Here is a 19271-nt window from a genome sequence, read left to right on the forward strand (position 1 = left end):
ATATTTTACCTTTTCTGCATTGAAATATTTATATTTTAAATAATTTAATTTTACTAATTACGTTTATTTGTGTATTTCATTTATGTAAAAAAAATATAAATAAAAAATCACACCGACAGATTTTGTATTTTTATTTTTAATAATATTTTAACTGAAAATTATATAACACATAATATTTATTAATTAATTATAATAGATTATAGATTTGGTTGACACTATCATTCTAAAACCTTGGTTTCAGATTGTATATATTACAGAAATTTAAAATAAATTGTTAAAATAATAAAATTTTAATGATTCTAATGATTTATTTTATTAAATGTGATTTTCTGGCTTTAAATATTATATTTCAACTAAAGTAAAGGACAAATTTATTTAAAAAGTTTAATTTTAATGGTATAAAATAAAAATCAACCAATAATTTTATTCTGAAGATGTTTACGTTCCACATATACCTATGATTAATTAAAAAAAAAAAGATTTAAAATGATGTTATTCATATTTTAAAATATCAGAGTCAATTTATGGTTATTTATGGTAATAAATTGTAATTTTATTTACTCTATTATATAATAATTATTAACTATATCCTTGGATAAAAGGAAGACCTTGATTATCTAATGGAGTGTAACAGAAATTCCAAATTGTACTTTCATATAAAACTTAATAAGAATAAGATTATTTTAATTTCTATAATTTATTTTCCAAATGATTATAAATGCTAATATTTTAATTATTATATTGTAAAAAACAATACATCATAACAAATTATAAAAATAATCTATTAATTTTTTTGATGCATTGAACTTTCACTTTAATGATAAATGACTTACTTTGCAATTTAAAAATCCAATGCAAATATTTAAATATTAATTATAGCCTAAATAAATGATCTATTATATATTATCTGAAAAAATCCATAACAAAAGGTAACATTAAAATCTCCGAAATAAATAAAGAAAGAAAAGAGTTATATTAAAAGAAAATTTATTTTTTTTTTAATCAGAAATTAAATAGAACATACTGTATTTGTCTATTAATTGCAAAGCATCATTCACTACATAACTGCTAATTTACTCAAGCATATCATTAAAATTTTTCAGATGTTAAACACAATAATTATTTAAGCAACAATTTTATATTTAAAAAGTCATTTATATGGTTCATAATATAATTTATTGTAAAACACATGTTAATTTTCATAGACAATATGAATATTTCATAGACAATATGAATATAACACATGATAATCCTATAAGCATACAGCATAGTAAAAATAAAATGGATATTTTAAATAAATAATTATTGATGAAAAGATAATAAATAATACAAATATTTTACTTTAAATTTAAAAAACAAATGTAATTATATTTAATTGTAGAAATGATTCTATAAAATTTATCTTTTATGAATACTTTCTATTTACAGAGAACGAGTAACAATTTTTTAAATGGCTTATAAAAATTTTTTAATTTTTTAATGTTCAAAGTTTCTAATGAACTAGAAAGAACAATTTTAATTTTAACAATTTATATATATAATCATTTTTATTCTATAACTTATTTCGAAAAACAGGAATATTTATTCTTCTATTTCAGAGAAATAACTGCTAAAAGTTGTATATTTAAATATTAAAATATATAGAATTTTTAGCTTCCTCAAAAATATAATTTTAAATTTCTGTGAATAACAGAAATATTTCACATTAATATTAAAATAAATTATATACAACTTTTCCACCATATTTAAGTGTCTAATAATAATGCTAATAACAAAAGATAGTTACATAATAAACCTGTTCAACTGCATTAATATCTAATTCGTATATGTAAATCTGCATATCTGATGATTTTTTAACTCATTTTAGCTGCATATTTCTGTTAAGAAATAACTGTCTCAATAATGTTATTTTTTTAAAATATTAATTCAATCAATTAAAAATCTGTATTATGATAAATTGCATAAATAATAACTGTTCTGAGTATTATTCTGGTTTATTTACTAGACTTATATTTGTTGTCTGTATATGACAGACTGTATGAAACTGTTATTTTCCATCAATATATGAAAAATAAATTTTAAATAGTTCATTTAAACAATTTAATTTTAAATGTTAAATGAAGAAAGAATAGTTTCATATTTCAATTAAACAACTTTCATACTTTTGTCAAGCTGAAAACCTTTGAATTAAAATATTTTTCAGACAAACATCCCTCATGTTTGAATTAAAAAAAGGCATTTGATGTCTTGACAAAAGATTTCAAAGTTATTGTTTCATTTAATTTAGTGTTTTCAATATAGGTTAAATCTCCATAATCTGGCAACCTTGGGATCTAACCATTGTTGGACTATAGAAAATGTTGGATTACAGAAATTGACCTTTAAAACCCCTAAGAAATCCAGCTATAAACCATGTGCTTATTCTATAGACATATCAAAGATTGAACCAAGCTCAAGAAATAATACAACTAGTAATGCTTCCAAACAAAATTTCTTTGTTTTGTGTAATATAAAGACTAAAACCAAAAATACTTTTTAGTTCCTATAGCTCAGATTATGTCAGAAGTCAGCAGGGTCAGCAGTGTCTTCAAGGTATTCAGGGTCATCAGGGTCTCTATGCTCATCAGGTACAAGTATATTAGAAACAGAGGAGGTGTAGCAAAATGGATTTTCTTTTCTACATTGAAATGAGTCTTTGAATAAGTTCATTATTTCTTTCAACTTTCTTCAATCACTGTTGCAATGTAGATTGCTTCTGGTACACTTCTTTGGTGATGGAAAGCTGTGACAAAGAAATTAAGACCTGACTGGCAATCAGCACTTTAGACTGATTCCAGCCAAACCAGAAGTTTCGGTGAAAACTTTGAGTGTCATTTGTATTTGACTTCAGGATTCACACCTAGCTTTTCTTTGGTGAATTAGTGATTGTTACCAGCACATTCACTTTCATCAAAAGTGAAATAGGACTTGTCATTCATAACTACATCAAGATAGTTTGATACCTTTGAGACTACATCATACAACTTCTGCAGAAAGGTGTTTTTGAGTAGGAAGTTGCTTCGTCGTGTATTTTGAAACAGACTTTTGTTTCTTGAGAGTCACTTGATATTCTTTTAGAATCTGTCAAATATGTCCACGTGAAATTTTATTTCCAATTTTATAAATATCTGTCCAATTTTTCCCAAGGCTTCTTCCTACTCTTTCAACCAATTCTTTCTGCAGGTTCCCCTTGCTCTATTTTTTAAATGATACTACTGTACTGTATACTGTAAACCATGAAACTCCCATTGCGGAGATATGTTTAACTGTATAAAATTTCTCATTTTCACGATTTTCAGTATAAAATCTGCCAATTACATTTCTTTGATCAAATTCATTTAATCTTCCCATTTTTAAAATGGAGCATTATTTATATAAACTTTTTGGATAAATGGAATCAAGAACATTCTAGAAAGAATGTATGCTGTTTCATATGCATGTGCAATTATTCAAAATTACCAGAAAATGCTAATGAAATTTGTGCAGAATTTTAGTATACATGCATATATTTGAATTTTTATGACATATTTCAAATAAAATTTCGAATTATAGTCTGAGGATGATCCATAAAGCAAATTCAAAATGTTTGTTTTAATTTATAACTTTTCATTGATAATGAGTGGATTTAGTTTGACAGTGGATTGTCTCTGGCCAGCTGCAATCAATGCATTCCAGTGTGTTTCAGTGAGTTTCCATATACATCTGTTTACATTTTATAACATTTCAAATGCTGACATTTTGATAATCATTTTATTTAACTTTTTAAAAGCCTTTGTAAAATGTTTAACTTTTATTATCTGCAGTTTTAAGATAAATATAATCAACAACAATATGAGGTATTTACAGGACATCAATGTTTTGAAATAAATTTTTGCTAAGAAGAACGAGATCAAGAATTTAGGTCACGCAACACCTGACTTAATTATTTCTTAGTCATCATCAAGCAGAAAACAATCTTTGAACAGAAAATAAAAATTAGCATATAGCAAGGTTAAATTTTCTCAACTGAGTGGTTGTGTAAAAGAAATGCATTATTTTGCTTTCCACATTTTTTTCTTTGGAGGCAATTCAGCTTTAACAAGTATTGAAGTGACGGATTATAAACATTTAGGAGAAAAAGTTAAAAAGCACAAAAATTCTGCAAAGCACCTAAAGAACATAACTGATATAGTTATGTTAGGGATAGTAAACATTGTTACATTGATGAAATTATTGAAGCATTATCATTTTTTCTCCAAAGTACAACTGATCACCATTTTATACAAAAGTTAACAATTCTTCAGAATCTCAGGACAAAAATGTATAAATGATGTTGAATATATTAGTGAATCCTATACAAAAATTACACTATATTCTAAATTACTATTCCAAGATTATAGCAATGTATATATGAGTCTGAAAGGAGCTTTTGTACTTTGAAAAAAATAAAAAGACATTTTTGAGGAGTGCAATGTTATAAAAATTACCTTTCTGTTTTGATCATGCTAAATGTTGGAAAAATAATGATAAGCAGTATTATTGACTTCAATGATAAAGTAATTGATAAATTTGCCTCTCTTAAAGAAAAGAGAATGGACTTTATATACAAATAAAATAGTAAAAGAAGTAAAATATTAATTGATTTGAATTATATCTTTATAATTTGTTTTATTAAAGTAAAATAAACATGTATTTTTTTATGCATAGTTTTACAGAAATTATAAAAATTTGCAATGTTTTATATTAAAAGCTTAAAAAAAAATAAGATGTAAAATTAAATAAAGTTCTTTCAATTAATTATACAACAATTCTATTCTATCTCTCCACACAAGAAAATCTGATGAACTACCATTGATGATAATTTATTTTTGCCTGTCTGGCATATACATTATATGTTACCAGAAAAGTATGAAATTCAGGCATTGTTTAGAATACCTGAGAAATTTATAAAACACCCAAAAGCAGTCGGCAAAGTATGAAATAAATATAATTATATACTTTGCTTAGACATTCTATAAAATGCTGGATGCTCTGATACAAAATCTCTGCAAAAAACAACACTTGTCTAACAGATGACAAGTAGAAAGAACTAGTAAGAGAAGTGAATAACACTAAAATTAAGCAAAAAAAAAAACAACAAAAAACAAAAGACTCTTGTCTTTATTGGTTATTAAATAACTATGGTATAATGATGGTGCAAGAAAAACAAAAAAAAATGATTACATCAATGTATCAATGTTAGTCAAATTCTACTTTTTAGATAGTAAGTTATTCAATACAGTTTTCGAGATTCATGCTTGTAGTGGTCATGGTGGGCAAGATAGGATGCTGAAAGATCTATCTACTAAGCATGATAATATTACTCAGCATGATTTAGAACTTTTCTTAACTCTGAAGCTGAATCCTGTCAACAGAAGACAAAAGGTTGCAAGGTATTGTAATGAAATGACTTAATTCTGATAAAATCAGTTCTCATTATCAAGTGAACCTGATAGATTTTCAAGTTCATCCTTATAGTGAATTTAAGTGTATCTTAGTTTATGATCTAATCACTCACTATCTAACAAAGTTTGTGGTGTTGAGAGCTCTTAAATCCAAGAGAACTGAGGAAGTAGCACTTCATTTACTTACTACATTTACTCTTCATAGGTTGCCGTCAATATTTCAGTCAGATAACAAATGAGGGTTTGGAAACAAAATATTCTGAAGTTTGAAGGATTACTGGCCTCAGCTGAAAATTGTGCAGGGAAATTGTGCACAGTCAAGGCCAAGAAAGCATTAAAAGAGCAAACCAAGATATAGAAAAGGAAAACAGAAACACACTTTTGTATCCAGCAAATGAATTTAATGAATTAATAACATTTAAGCCTCCATTTTGTAGATTAGACTCAGTTACAAATGGAAATAATTTGAGAACTTAAATGATTTAACAGAATCAAACATATAACTTATTCAGTTCCATTAAATGAAGAACAGGACCTATCATTCAGGTATCAAAAGATTTCCATATGAGGTGCTATTTTTCGGTTGGTTTGAACCTTTCATCTTTGCCACAAGAAGTTTTGAATGTCACAAATGAAGAATTGAAAGATATTTTAGATTCTATTGATGCTGAAAAGAACAATGAGTATAAAGAAAGTGAATGATAATATAGGTGCAAAGGAACAAACTCAGAAGGTACAATGCCTAAAGCTTTAGCTTTGACCCAGGAAACTGAAGATCAAGTCTTCATTTGTTATGTCCGTTTAAAATTGATCAGTAATGCTAATTAGTATTTAGAGAGTAGACAAAACATTCATGCCATCTGTAAAAATTCTTCTGATGTGTATGAAGTAGGTTTTAATGCACCTGTTACTTGTCCTCTGTTTGAAAAATAAGAAAGCTCATAGTTGCCTACAGGATGTATGTAAAATGAGTAGCCAAAGTTGACAAACATATTCTACACTTAAAAACAAAGATAAAATTTATAGTCTATGTGGATCTGAAAATATTTTATTTGAGATAAAAGTACGTTAAAGTTGTCCTATTTAAAAAGCAGAAGCAAAACAAAATGCATGTTGATCCTATGAAACAGCATGCTGTTACAACACCAGCTGTCTCATAAGAGGTGTTAGAAGTGATCTACTCAAACAACTGTTTAAACACTGCAGCATAAACTGTCTCATGCATTAAAAATGCCAGAAGTGTTTCTGATGATCTACAACCCACACTTGTAGTTACTCAAACATTTACCACTTGATATACTAGATCTAAAAATCTAAAGGACTTAAGCATGGAAACACGGAGACCATGCAACTGGTCTTACTAGACCTATTATCCAGGAAACATGCAATTAACATACTTGGACTCTAAGAGAACCTTGCTACAATGTTCAGGGACTTTTTTTTGCAAATGAGAGATTTTTGAATCCACATTGACTAGACATTTTTCTTTTACCTTTATGCATAGAGTATGTCTGCCAACATTGACTATACATTTTATATACATCCTGTAAATTAAAATATATTAGCAGAACATTACTGCCATATAAAACATATATTGTAATTATATTAATTTAATAAAATTCTAATAGAGCCATGAAATTCAAGAAATGACTCATTCTTTTTAGAATGACAATCATTTCAGTCTTAACACTAAATAGGAAAAACTTTTAAATTATCAGGTTTCCTTTACAAAAAAAATATAATCAATAGATTTTTATATAGCTATATCAAGTAGCAAACATATGGCACGTGTGCCCAAACTGGCACATAATGTATCATATGATTTTGATTTATCATCTGTCTTTTTCAATCATCCTTTTGGTTTATCACCTGATCATCCTTTTTCAATCAGCTATTTTACATTTATTCCAATTAAAGCATATTTGTTTAATTTCTTTAAATATTGTTATTTGAAGTCTAAAACTTTGGCACGCATAAACATCTTTAAAGCTAAGTATGCTTACTGTATAGCATGCAAACTCAAAAAGGTTTGCCATCCCTGAGCTAGAGCAATATTCTTTGTATGAGTGAATAATTTCAAATTCAAGATCAAAACTATATTATAAATCATTTGAACAGTGATTATGTTAATAAATTTTAGCTGTAAATTAATAAAAAATTATAATTAATTTAATAACATAGTAACCATACAAATTCTAAATTTTCTTTTTACTTTATAATTTAATTTTTAAAAATATTCAACAAAGCCATTTATATTTTCAGAATTATTTAAAATATAAATATGAAACACAATTTCATTTAATTTTCCATAAAATATTCCACTTAAATAATTCTCAGAACAGTAGTTTTCATATCATTATCAAAGTTACAGCTTTTCAACCTTGAAATACAAACTATGTTCTCTTGATTTGAACTTTGCATTATTTCCTTATAATAGAAATGACTGTAATTTTATAACTGTAATGTTTTTTAAGATAGTAATATAATCATGAGCAAATGAAACTATGTATTGCATTTATCATCATGTTTATTATAAATATTATCTAGACTGAGAATTGTGATTTTAAAATTTATATGATGATAAAATAGAGCTTATAAGGTTATCATCATCAGGAAACTAAGTTATATTCAGCTAATATAGATAATTCTTGTATTTCTGAAAATGTGCTATATCTTAAATTTTAACATATGACCCATTACTAACATATAATATCAAATAAAATGTTTCCTTACAGTTGTATTTTTGAACATTAAACTTCATTGCAATCAATCATATTATATATATGTTAGACAGAGAAAAATGTAATATTTCTAAACTCTTAAAAACTATTACATAGTTATATTTATGATTTATTTATTTTCTTTTAATTTGTTATTTTTTAATTCTTTTAATTTTCTTTTAATCTTCTTCTAATTTATAATCCATTAATTAATAATCACAAACATAAATAGTTTTATTAATCATTCTGAAACATTTCAAATTCAAACTGGTAAATCTGTAACATGTCACATTCTAAACAAAATACTTACAAGTATTTTCATTCTTATTTTTGATCATATATAAATATTCAACAATTAGTATATTTGTTACATTAGATATAGCAAGAACTTATTCATCTACATTCTTAGTTTTTATTAGAACAGTAACTATTGGCAACTATTCAGAAACAGTTGAACAAAAATTCTTATATTATTTATCCACGATGAAACAATGTGTGCAATATGGAAGTATATTATACATAACACAGATAACAGAAAATATGTAGCATAAAAAACACTGTTATATCTTGTGTCAAATGAAAATAATTAACGTTTTCTGCTTGCTAACCTCATTATAGATAGCAGCCAAATAAAAAGCTAACTAAAAACTAGCAATGGATTATCACAAGTTCTACATTCATATTTAGTCTTTTAATTCTTGTTATCATTACCTAATATAGTGTATGCAAAGAGTAATTCTAGTACATTACATTCTTCTTCAAAATTAATATAAAAAATTGACATTTTGTCCAGTATTGTATTTCTGAATTCATTAGATTAATTTTAATCTTCTAAGAAATGCTTAAAGGTAGAGAAAAAATTGAAACTGAATCAATGTTATTTCTTAGTGAAACTGATGTCATCAAGATAATTACTGTTCTACTTTTTTTATTTTAAATTTTCATCAATTTTTCAAATTATTCAATACTGCAGGAAGCAACTTTTAGAGAATTAAATCTCATGTAAAGCCAAAACTCAACACCAACATATTACAGTAAATAACTAAAAACAATTAATTCTGAAAATCAAATGAAGTTTATTGAGTAGTATTTTTGGCTCTATTTCAAACCATCCACAAAAATCTAGAGCTTGAAATACGGTTGACAATTTTATTCAATAAACTTTATTTGATTTCCAAAATTAAGCAGCTTTTTAAATTATTTTGTCTGACTGATATCATATTAAACATAAATTTAAAACATTAAACAAATTTCTGCTGATCATTTCTCAGTGATTGTTAATATTTTCACAATAGAATTAGACCATGATATATCATATTATATATTATTTGAATACTAAAAAAGTACAATAAATGTATTTTACACTTTCACTTCTCCAAAAACTGATTGTACGTAATGAAAAACATACAAAAAATATACCCAAAACTAATAAAATTATTTAACGACATAAAAATTTTCATTCATTTCCCATAAACAGGTATAACTTATCAGGTATAACTTATCTTAACAAATACCAACAGAACTTTGATATTCGTTAAGATATACCTGATGATGTTCAAGGGAAATAGATAAAAATGTTCATATCATTAAATCATTTTACAGGTTTTGGGTATGAATATATTTTATATGTAGACTCTTTTTTTTTTTTTTTAAGCTTCGATGGTCCATAAAACAAAGACAAGTGTAAATAACAAAATGAATTTATTACCAAAAGTTAGGTACAAACATGGTTACTTTTCAACTTTTCAACTACTCAAACATGGTTATTTGTCATATCTGTGGTCGAGCTTTTCTATTCCCTTGTCATAGAATGTTGCCTCCAATGGGCCCTAACATTGTTTTGAAGATCGTCATTAGTCTCGAACCTCTGCCCTTCTTGCCACTTTTTCTGTTCGGGAAAAAGGTAGAAGTCGCTCGGTGCTAAATCTCGGCTATACAAAGGTGGTGAAGACTTCCACCCAGCTTGGAACTTTTTAATGTGTGAAGTCTTCCATCTCTTTCCTGAACTGAAAACATGGCTAGCAGGGCAGAGGTTTGAGACTAACGACAATCTTCAAAACAATGTTAGGGCCCATCTCAAATCATTGGCAGCAACATTCTATGACAAGGGGACGGAAAAGCTCGTCCACAGATATGACGAATGCTTCAATCTTCATGGTAATTATGTCAAAAAGTAACCATGTTTGTACCTAACTTTTGGTAATAAATTCATTTTGTTATTTACACTTGTCTTTGTTTTATGGACCATTGAAACTTGAAAAAAACTGCCCTCGTATAAATTTTAAATTATTTGTTATAAGTAATAATTTAAAAGTTACTTATGAATTTAATTAATAGAAATCATCAAACATTTAACATCTAGTATTTACACAAATTATAAAAACTACACAAACATTTACATTTACACAAACTACTAAAAAATAAAATATAATCTATGATAGAATATTATCTAAAGAAAATTTTAAAATAAATGAACTTTTCCTCATTTCTTTCTTTTCTTCAGAAGATATAACAAGAAAAGACAAAAAGAAATATCAAAATTACCAATATGATAAAATTAATGCCTTAATGTAAACAAACAAACTAAAATATTTAAGAATAATAAAACATTTAAATTTAACTGTTCCTTTATTTATTTGCCATTTGTTAATAATTATCTCAATTAATATAAAAACATATCACTCTTTTATTTTAATTACATTTTAATAATTACTATTTGATTTTCTCAGTTTAGTAAACTTGTGTCATTAAATAGTCACTGTCTAAATTATATTATCAAACTATAATATAAGCCTATAATTTGATAACTTTCAACATACATAAACTTCAAGAAGTAAAGCAGGATATGTTTAATACTTTTACATTGAAAATAATGATCATATAACAGAGGTAAATTTATTATATTTAAAATAATAAATTATTTATTATTTAAATATCATATTTGGTAATACATTATTGCTTGTCAACTGAATTAGTTAAAAAAAAAATTATTATCTGTAATTAATAATGCCCTTATGGAATCATTTTTGGCACAAAACTAGAGGTAAATATAATTAAATATATACAGATACATATAAATTAACAAAAATGCCAAAACTCAACTAAAATTACAAAAGTTGTAATTTATTTTTTAATCTGGAAACTATTTATAACACAGAAATTTACAAAGAATTAAATACTCTTAGAAAATATTTTAGATTAATAAATAACTTAAGACTTTTTTAATTTTAGTTCAAATTTTGATACTTTAATTATTAATTTCAACAATAGATTCAGAGGGCTTTTGTTTCAAAATATTTTCAGTACATTATAATAATAGCGAGGTTGAGGCCAAAGTTTTAAATGCAAAAACGTGTACGTCGGACGTTCAGTGCTGCTTTCCTGTAAGCCTAGAAGTTCGAGAATGGCGTTTGGAATGTCGAGCATGATTCCATTGACTTTCCAAACACCACTGTCAAACTTCTAGGCTTACAGGAAAGGGCGCCGAACGTCCCATGTACACGTTTTCGTGTTTAAAACTTCGGTCTCAACCTCGCTAATAATTCTATCAGGAAACTTAAGAAAACAAGAATGTACAAGTGTTCAAAAGTTTGATTTAATTTAAAATGATGAATAGACAGTAAAACAATACTATTGAATACAACATTGTGAAATTTAATAAAATTAAATAAATTTAAAATAGAGTTATATATTTTAAATTTTTAAAAAGCATTGATAAGAATTAAAATTATATTAAAATATACCATTGAGAAAGGTCAAATTACAGTAAATAAAGAATATATATAGTAGATGACTTATATATAAAAATTTTTTAACATAAACAGAAATGCAAAGCATCTCTTTTATATTTCTGTTTATGATAAAAATTACAAGATAAAAAAAAATTACTCAACTGTTCAGTTTATTAGATAGATATAACATACATTTTCCTTTTATTTATGTCTTTAAATAAAGTTATTGGAATTAATAAATCTATTTAATATAAATTTACATTTTCTATCTAATTAAAAAGCTTCATTTATAATAGAAAAAAGATTTATAACCATCAAATAAATTTATAAAAATATCAATATTAAATTTATTTGAAATAAAAGTTATAAATATATTTTCTATTTTATAAAATGGTATGTTAAATAAATAAAATCTTTAATGCAAATTAAATAAAATTTTTTACTGTATTACATGTTTTAGTATTGAACATATTTGTATCAAGCAGTTGTGGTATGTCTCAATATTACATTACCGATAAGAATATATTACTATTTTCATACAACGAATTTCATCAATTAATACCCGTAAAATGTATTAAATCTACATAAACTATAACATTTAATAATTTTATTTATTATACAATAATGATTAATCTAAACTGCCATATTAAAAGTTAATGTAAATGTTATCTTAAAATTCAACAGTTTACACTTATTATTGACTAATCTAGACTTTAGTTATTGTTTTACACAATAATATATCATTAAGTTATCTTTGAATTTTATTTACTCAAATGTTTCTTACATTGTTTTACTTTATTAAGTTTTATATGAATTCAAAAACTATTAGTGGTTAGAATAGTGGTTGCTTAATGTATTTTACACAACATTGTCATTGTTTTTTTAATCTGTCTATGATCAAAAATTATTTTTGTTCATTACTACATCAAAAAAATCTTTAGAATAGAATGTAAATGTATTTTTTGTAATTGAAGCTGATGTTTTGCATTAAAAATTTACTTTTAAATTCTTTAATGTGGTTTTATTCATATTTTTATTGAAATGTAAGCATATATACATTTTGATCATTCAAATCAGTGAAATTTTTATGGTATAAAATTATACTATTATCAATAAATTTAATTGAATAACATTATAAAATTGAAAAGATCTTTGAATTTAAAACTATTTATTCAAAAAAATATGATAAAAATTAACTTAAGATATACTGTAAGTAAATTAAAATTGTAGATATTCTCCTATACTAACACAAAAAATATAAAATTGCATAAACTATTTGATTTACTTTTTTATCAATAAATAATCTTTCCTAGGCAATTCATAGAAATTATGAAATATTTTAAAATATTTTCACATTATAATCATTATTTTCAAAATAAAACAAAATCATCTAAGAAAATTTTGTAAAAGATTGCATTGCTAAATTTTAAAAAGCATTGGTGAAACATTCCGACAGTACAGATAAATTCTAGAAGTTCGAGGGCATAATTAGAATCCCGTAAAAATTAATAAATTAGTATCTGCATTCGTACAATCTTTATCAATATTCATATATACGCGATCTTCATTTGCTTGCATATCTGTATCTGCATAATCACTACTTGCCTCCACACATGCATTTATGTAACATTTCTGCATCCAAATGCAGGATATTGTGCAAAGATTACATTCTGTATCGTCAATAAGTGAATAATATTTACAACCGTTATTAACCCGTATTTAATAGCTTAAAAATAGTACTAGACATAGAACAAGCTACAGATTAATGATAAATATTTTAATTAATTTAAATTTTTATCTAAAATTTTATTCATTTATATTTGTATTTAATTCCATGACAAGAAAATATTACAACAGATCTCAACATCTACACAGAGATTTACAAATTATTGCTTCAAACTCAAGAAATTAAAAAAAAAAATCATAGCTAATTTGAGCTGTTCTCAATGACAGTGGCAATTATATTAGTTTTCCTCCATTGTCAAAAGATATAGAAGAATTTATATTTGTTCATACAGGAAAATAAGAATAAAAAGTTTTTATATAGATAAATATAAATTATTTTCAAAAGGATCATAGAAAAATATACTTTATAGCATTGTTTTAATTGAAATAAGATATATACAGATATTTACTTATTATCATATTGCAGTTATATATTGTTCTACATAATTAAACATATTTACAATATATTTAATTACATATAAAATAAAAAAGTTGCATAAATGATAATGATAATAATTTATATATTCAATATAAATTAGTTTTCAGTGTGTAGAAAAAAATAATTTATGGATATAATACTTGAAAAGGTTAAAGTAATTTTTAAGTTAGAACAATAATATAATATGCACTGATAAATTGTAAATCTGAAGATGATTAGTTATAGCATGGAATATATTGTTAGCGACAAAAAGAAAAGTAGCTTTATTAAAGGAACTGATAAAGATTGAATATTTTGTGTCAGTTTCGAGTAAAACACAAGGAAATTTATAATTTCAATATTTCAAACGGAAAAATATTTTTCGAAGTTACTCATGCGAAACTACATCGGACAAGGAAAAAAGTTTTCTAAGAATAAACAATAGAAAGTTGGTCGGAAAGGAAAAAAAATTATTTCACGTCCGAATATGGACAATTATTATAGTTTAATAGTATAAACTACTTTATATCTATTAAACAAATAATAAACAACTTTTAACGAAACTGATCAATTTTTGACAATGGAAAAGAACGCATACCGCACCGACAAAGAAAAAACAAATTCCAATACACATCGGGCCGACGCTTTCGTGGCTATACATATATTGTATCGGAGTACTTTTAAGAATTAAAATAAATTAAATTTACCTCGAAGCCACTCGGCAACATGTCTGGGGGACCATTCTGCAACATTGACATAAGCCATGCTCGCATTTTGCCACCTTTAGCACCGCCAACGAAGGAACCACTTGTTGCTTAAAGTTCTCCTAAGTGTCAAGTGTTGCTGTGCAAAGTGCCATAGTTCCCTTACTTAGTTGTAGATTTGCTTGGTTGGTCGTATAATGAGTCCAACACTGTTACGTAGAATCCACAACTCTCGTCTACTCCCTAACACACGAAGTAGCATCGAACCAAGTGGGACCCTCCACCGGTTCCGAGTCAAGGCAAGAGACTTTTCTCACTCGCCAAGGTCAAACCGGCGAATGGCGGTTGATGTATAAAAAAAGAGGATGATTTTCCGACTCTGCCGACTGTACTTCACAGTCGTTATCTATCATTTCATTCATTCTTAAGGAACTCGAGTCTGTCTCCACTCTACATCGCGTGGGTTAACCTGTTTACGACGTATTTCCTGTCAGGAAAAGGTAGTAGTAGAGATAAAAGCCATACAGGTGCCCGTGTAGTAATGACAAGTTTAATGAGTACCGAGATGATGTCAATGTCCACTACAAAAGATTCTTTTTTTTATCATTTTTTGCGTGCGATATTGACTGTTCTATAGATAAGAAATAAATGCCATTGTTATTATACGTAAATGGTTGTAATGCTCCGCATATTTTCGCACGATTCTACTTAGCATCGCCAAACAATATTGAGTACCAGATAATCTTCTTCAAGAATTCAGTTACACTCGAACAAATTTAATAGGAAAATTAATATTAATTTTATCGTTTTATCTCGTCTCTTTGCACAAGAAAAAGAGGGGGAAACGAAAAAGAAAATAGATATTCTTTATTTTTTTAACACGCAAGTTACAAAAATGGCTTAGAATTTTCTCTCCAAGTACGTTATAGCCTCTGGTTACAAAAACAATTATTTTCGTGTAACGAGCGCTACGAGCGTGCAAAATAACCATTTAAACCCTAAAGCGTTAATTGTCTATTTGTTCAATACGGAAACAATATTATGTTAATGAAGTAGTTCAGAACGCCATAGTTATATCCATCGTTCGGCGTAAGGAGAAATAATCACGCTCGATTATTATATACGAACAATTGTTTTTATTTTTATACTAGCCTTTGAGGTAGCGTCGTTCATAATAAATAAATATATATATATATATATATAATATATATATATATATATTATATTTAATATATAATTGAAAACAAATGAAAATTTTAATTATTTATTTACAAGCTTATATAATGCTTTCGATCTTAAAAGTTAGAAAATAAAACTTTGTGTTCTGTACTATAAGATTAGCAGTATTTTTAAACCAATTTTTTCGCATCAGTGTAAGCTTTGTATTTAAATTGTTGTTTGAAATGTTAAGTGGGCCTTGAGTTTCTCAAGTAGATACTCCTTATCTGATTAGTTTATAAAAGATTTTTTTTAGATTCTGAAGTATGCGCTACTTTTAAAAAGTTTAACGAAGAAAGACTAATTGAAAACTTTAGCAACTGATTGTTTCAATTGCCACCCTTTTTTACAGTATACGAAATAAATAAGGGTACATTTAAGCATAAAAGAATTAACTATACGGTTTTGTAAGTAATTTTAAAAAGTTCAATTAGTAAAATGAACAAAAATATGTCTATAAATTACTCTATACATGGAAAATAATTGAGATAATAATTAACGGATTAAAGAAGAAAAATTATATATTCATAAAAATTAAATAAGTATTATCTTTATTATCCAATCTATTTGAAAGTGTTTTTAATTTATACTAAATTATATTTCTCGAGATAACGAACGTGATACGCAGGATCAGATAAACGCCTTTCACAATTAAAATAATTGCTGAAATTAATAGACATATTTATTTTCTAAATTATCTAATGAAAGATATTCTAATTTTATAGAATATATTATTTTAAAATTGGCACAATATACTTTCGAGTCGATAACTTTTTTGTTTTGTTTCTATTCATTTCTAGGATGATTTTTTTCCCCCAGTTTATTCTGAGGTCTAATGCATTAGATAGTTAAACGACTAATGATATTCTTTCTTATTAAACACCGTGGGTTACAGGAAAACAGTTGTTGGACTACATTGAATTTTTTACAATTGTTCATTGTACAACCAAGCGTATAAAGTACACTAAAGGATCTATTGTATGAATAATTTTGTCTATAATAAGAATATCTGACAGCGGACAATTTGAAATTACTTGAAAACCACATTAATTACGGGCTAAGAAATGTGGTAAAACAATTACAATTTTTTTAAAAACTGGTTATCTATATAATCGGCAGTTGCTCTGATATGTTGGCTCCCGAATCGTTGTTTTTTCACGAGTCTGAAACTTCCCCTTTTCCTGCCCTCAAGGACTTCCTTTCCTATCACAATACTCTTTTATGACACATGCTGGCTGAGATCATTGAATAGATGGAAATGTAACGGTGTCTTTAGTGTTTAGAAGAGGTAACCTTGTCTGAAATTGTCTGTAATAAGATGAAAAGCAAAAGGAAACTTTTCTATATGAATTTAAAAAAATATTTTGAAAACCTTTAAAACGTATTGAAGAAAATTGAGGTAAAACAGATCTAGGACTTTACAGATTTAATATACTTCGCATAATTAAGTTCATTCACAGTTCATTGTATTCATTCTAAACAATTGTTGGTGAAAAAAATTATTAGTCTTATATAATTCTAATAAGGGCTCTAATAAAAGAAATTAATTATAAATGTAATAAATGCGGGTTATAAATCTACAAGTTAGCCTTGAAAGTATAAAAGTTGTAAACTGAGTATTCAAAATATCAAATAAGGTGTTTGTACTGTATGAGAATGCTATAGCCTGCAAAATTATTCCATCTTTTCTGTTAGATCCATGCTTGACTGCGGTAGCGTATGAATAACTTCAAATGCAAATTAAAGTTTGGGTTTATTATGTATTGGCTATACTTAAGGTTAAATAAAGAACATGCAATAACATCATTAATGCATAATAAATATTGATATATATCTATTTATAGCTTCGTCCAACAAGTTTTAAATTATTTTTTTAACGCGAGACGCAATAGACATATGATTTGTTTTAACAATTCGTTTTCGTATAAGTTCGTTTGAAAAGTTAGAAAGTGATATTTATCAATACAAGGGAAAAAACTCTTAATTTTTATTTTATTTTTTGGCTCTAGATGGCGACACTAAACAAGTCATGCAGGAAGGAAGTTATACAAAGTGATAACCTTATTAACCGCAAGAATGTTTCTTTGTCCTCTCGATGCACTGAGGTGTACGTTAAAGACATCCTGTTTCTCTGGGTGTGTGGAACGGAAATTCATACCTTTGTTCCAAAACTGTTCACACACCCGAGTAATTTTATAGAAATTAGCTCTAAAATTTCTAAATTCTTTCATATTAATAATTCAAATGTTAGGTTATGTTAACATGACCCGAAGTCAAAGTAAGTTCACGACCTTCGAAAACACAATGGCAGGAAACAATCATCGAGGAAATCGTAGTTACTTTTATGATGTGGGTGATTTGAAGTTTTCTTTTGTTTAATATGCGTACGAACAATAGATACGCCGCTTCAAATGACGTGTTAATGCGAAAGATTACTCGGCAACTACTAAAAGTTGAAAATTTCTCGTCACATAATTTAATAAAGTTTCTGTTTTTGAATTTAATACAAAATTATAAAGTAGAAGGTAGTAAAAAATTTCTCCATATGACACGGGTGATGTATGGGATCAGATAAGATCCCTATTATAAACACTGATGCTACTTTATATAAATGGATTAAATGGAAAAGCGAAGGTTATATTTCTTATTTTTTGATATTTGGGTGTGTTATAAGTTCTAAACATTAATATAATTAATATTAAACAGTGCTCGAGTTTAATGTTGTATTAATATTCCAAATGTCGAGCCGGATAGGCTACTCGCCCAACACATATAAATATGTATGCATATATAGTGTTTCTTAATATTAATTATAATATTAATGTTTACAAATTCTATAATTTTTAATAAAAATTTTTCTAATAATTTTGATTTAATTAATAATTCTTTAACATTTAAATGGAAAATGTTCAATCTATAATGCTTCATCTTAATGTGGCTCTTACTATATGTCTGTTCTTTTGGTTATTTGAATGGCTACAAATACTATTAAAGGTATAAATAAATAATGTGAAATAATTGGAAATCGTGAACCGTGAAGAGAAAATTTGAAATACTTTGTCGGTCAATAGATTAATGTTCGTGTGGTCGGAAAATTTCGGATAATCGGGATTCTTTTTACATAGTTCCGTAATACTTGACTGATCCAACTTATAGCTTAGAGATTCAATCGTTAAGTTACATACTTCGATCTTATTTCATTTATTTGAACTTACTATACATTTTAATTTTGAAAAATTATTACATTTACCGGTAAATAATTTTTTAATAGATGCAGAATCTACTAGGAGAAA

General features: G+C 26.2%; 1 protein-coding gene across 1 annotated transcript in view; it reads right to left on the reverse strand.

Moving 5' to 3' along the window:
- LOC136975024 (uncharacterized) overlaps positions 1-15230 on the reverse strand; it is a 49742-nt gene extending 34512 nt beyond the window's left edge. Inside the window, exon 1 of the mRNA XM_067270015.1 lies at positions 14764-15230. Coding sequence (XP_067126116.1) covers positions 14764-14821 — 58 coding nt within the window. The 5' untranslated portion in view covers positions 14822-15230. The remainder of the gene's footprint in view (positions 1-14763) is intronic.
- Between the last annotated feature and the right edge of the window lie 4041 nt (positions 15231-19271).

The sequence above is a fragment of the Centruroides vittatus genome, unplaced genomic scaffold (genome assembly GCF_030686945.1).
Source record: "Centruroides vittatus isolate TY-2023 unplaced genomic scaffold, ASM3068694v2 contig_361, whole genome shotgun sequence".
In the NCBI taxonomy this organism is placed as follows: Eukaryota; Metazoa; Arthropoda; class Arachnida; order Scorpiones; family Buthidae; genus Centruroides; species Centruroides vittatus.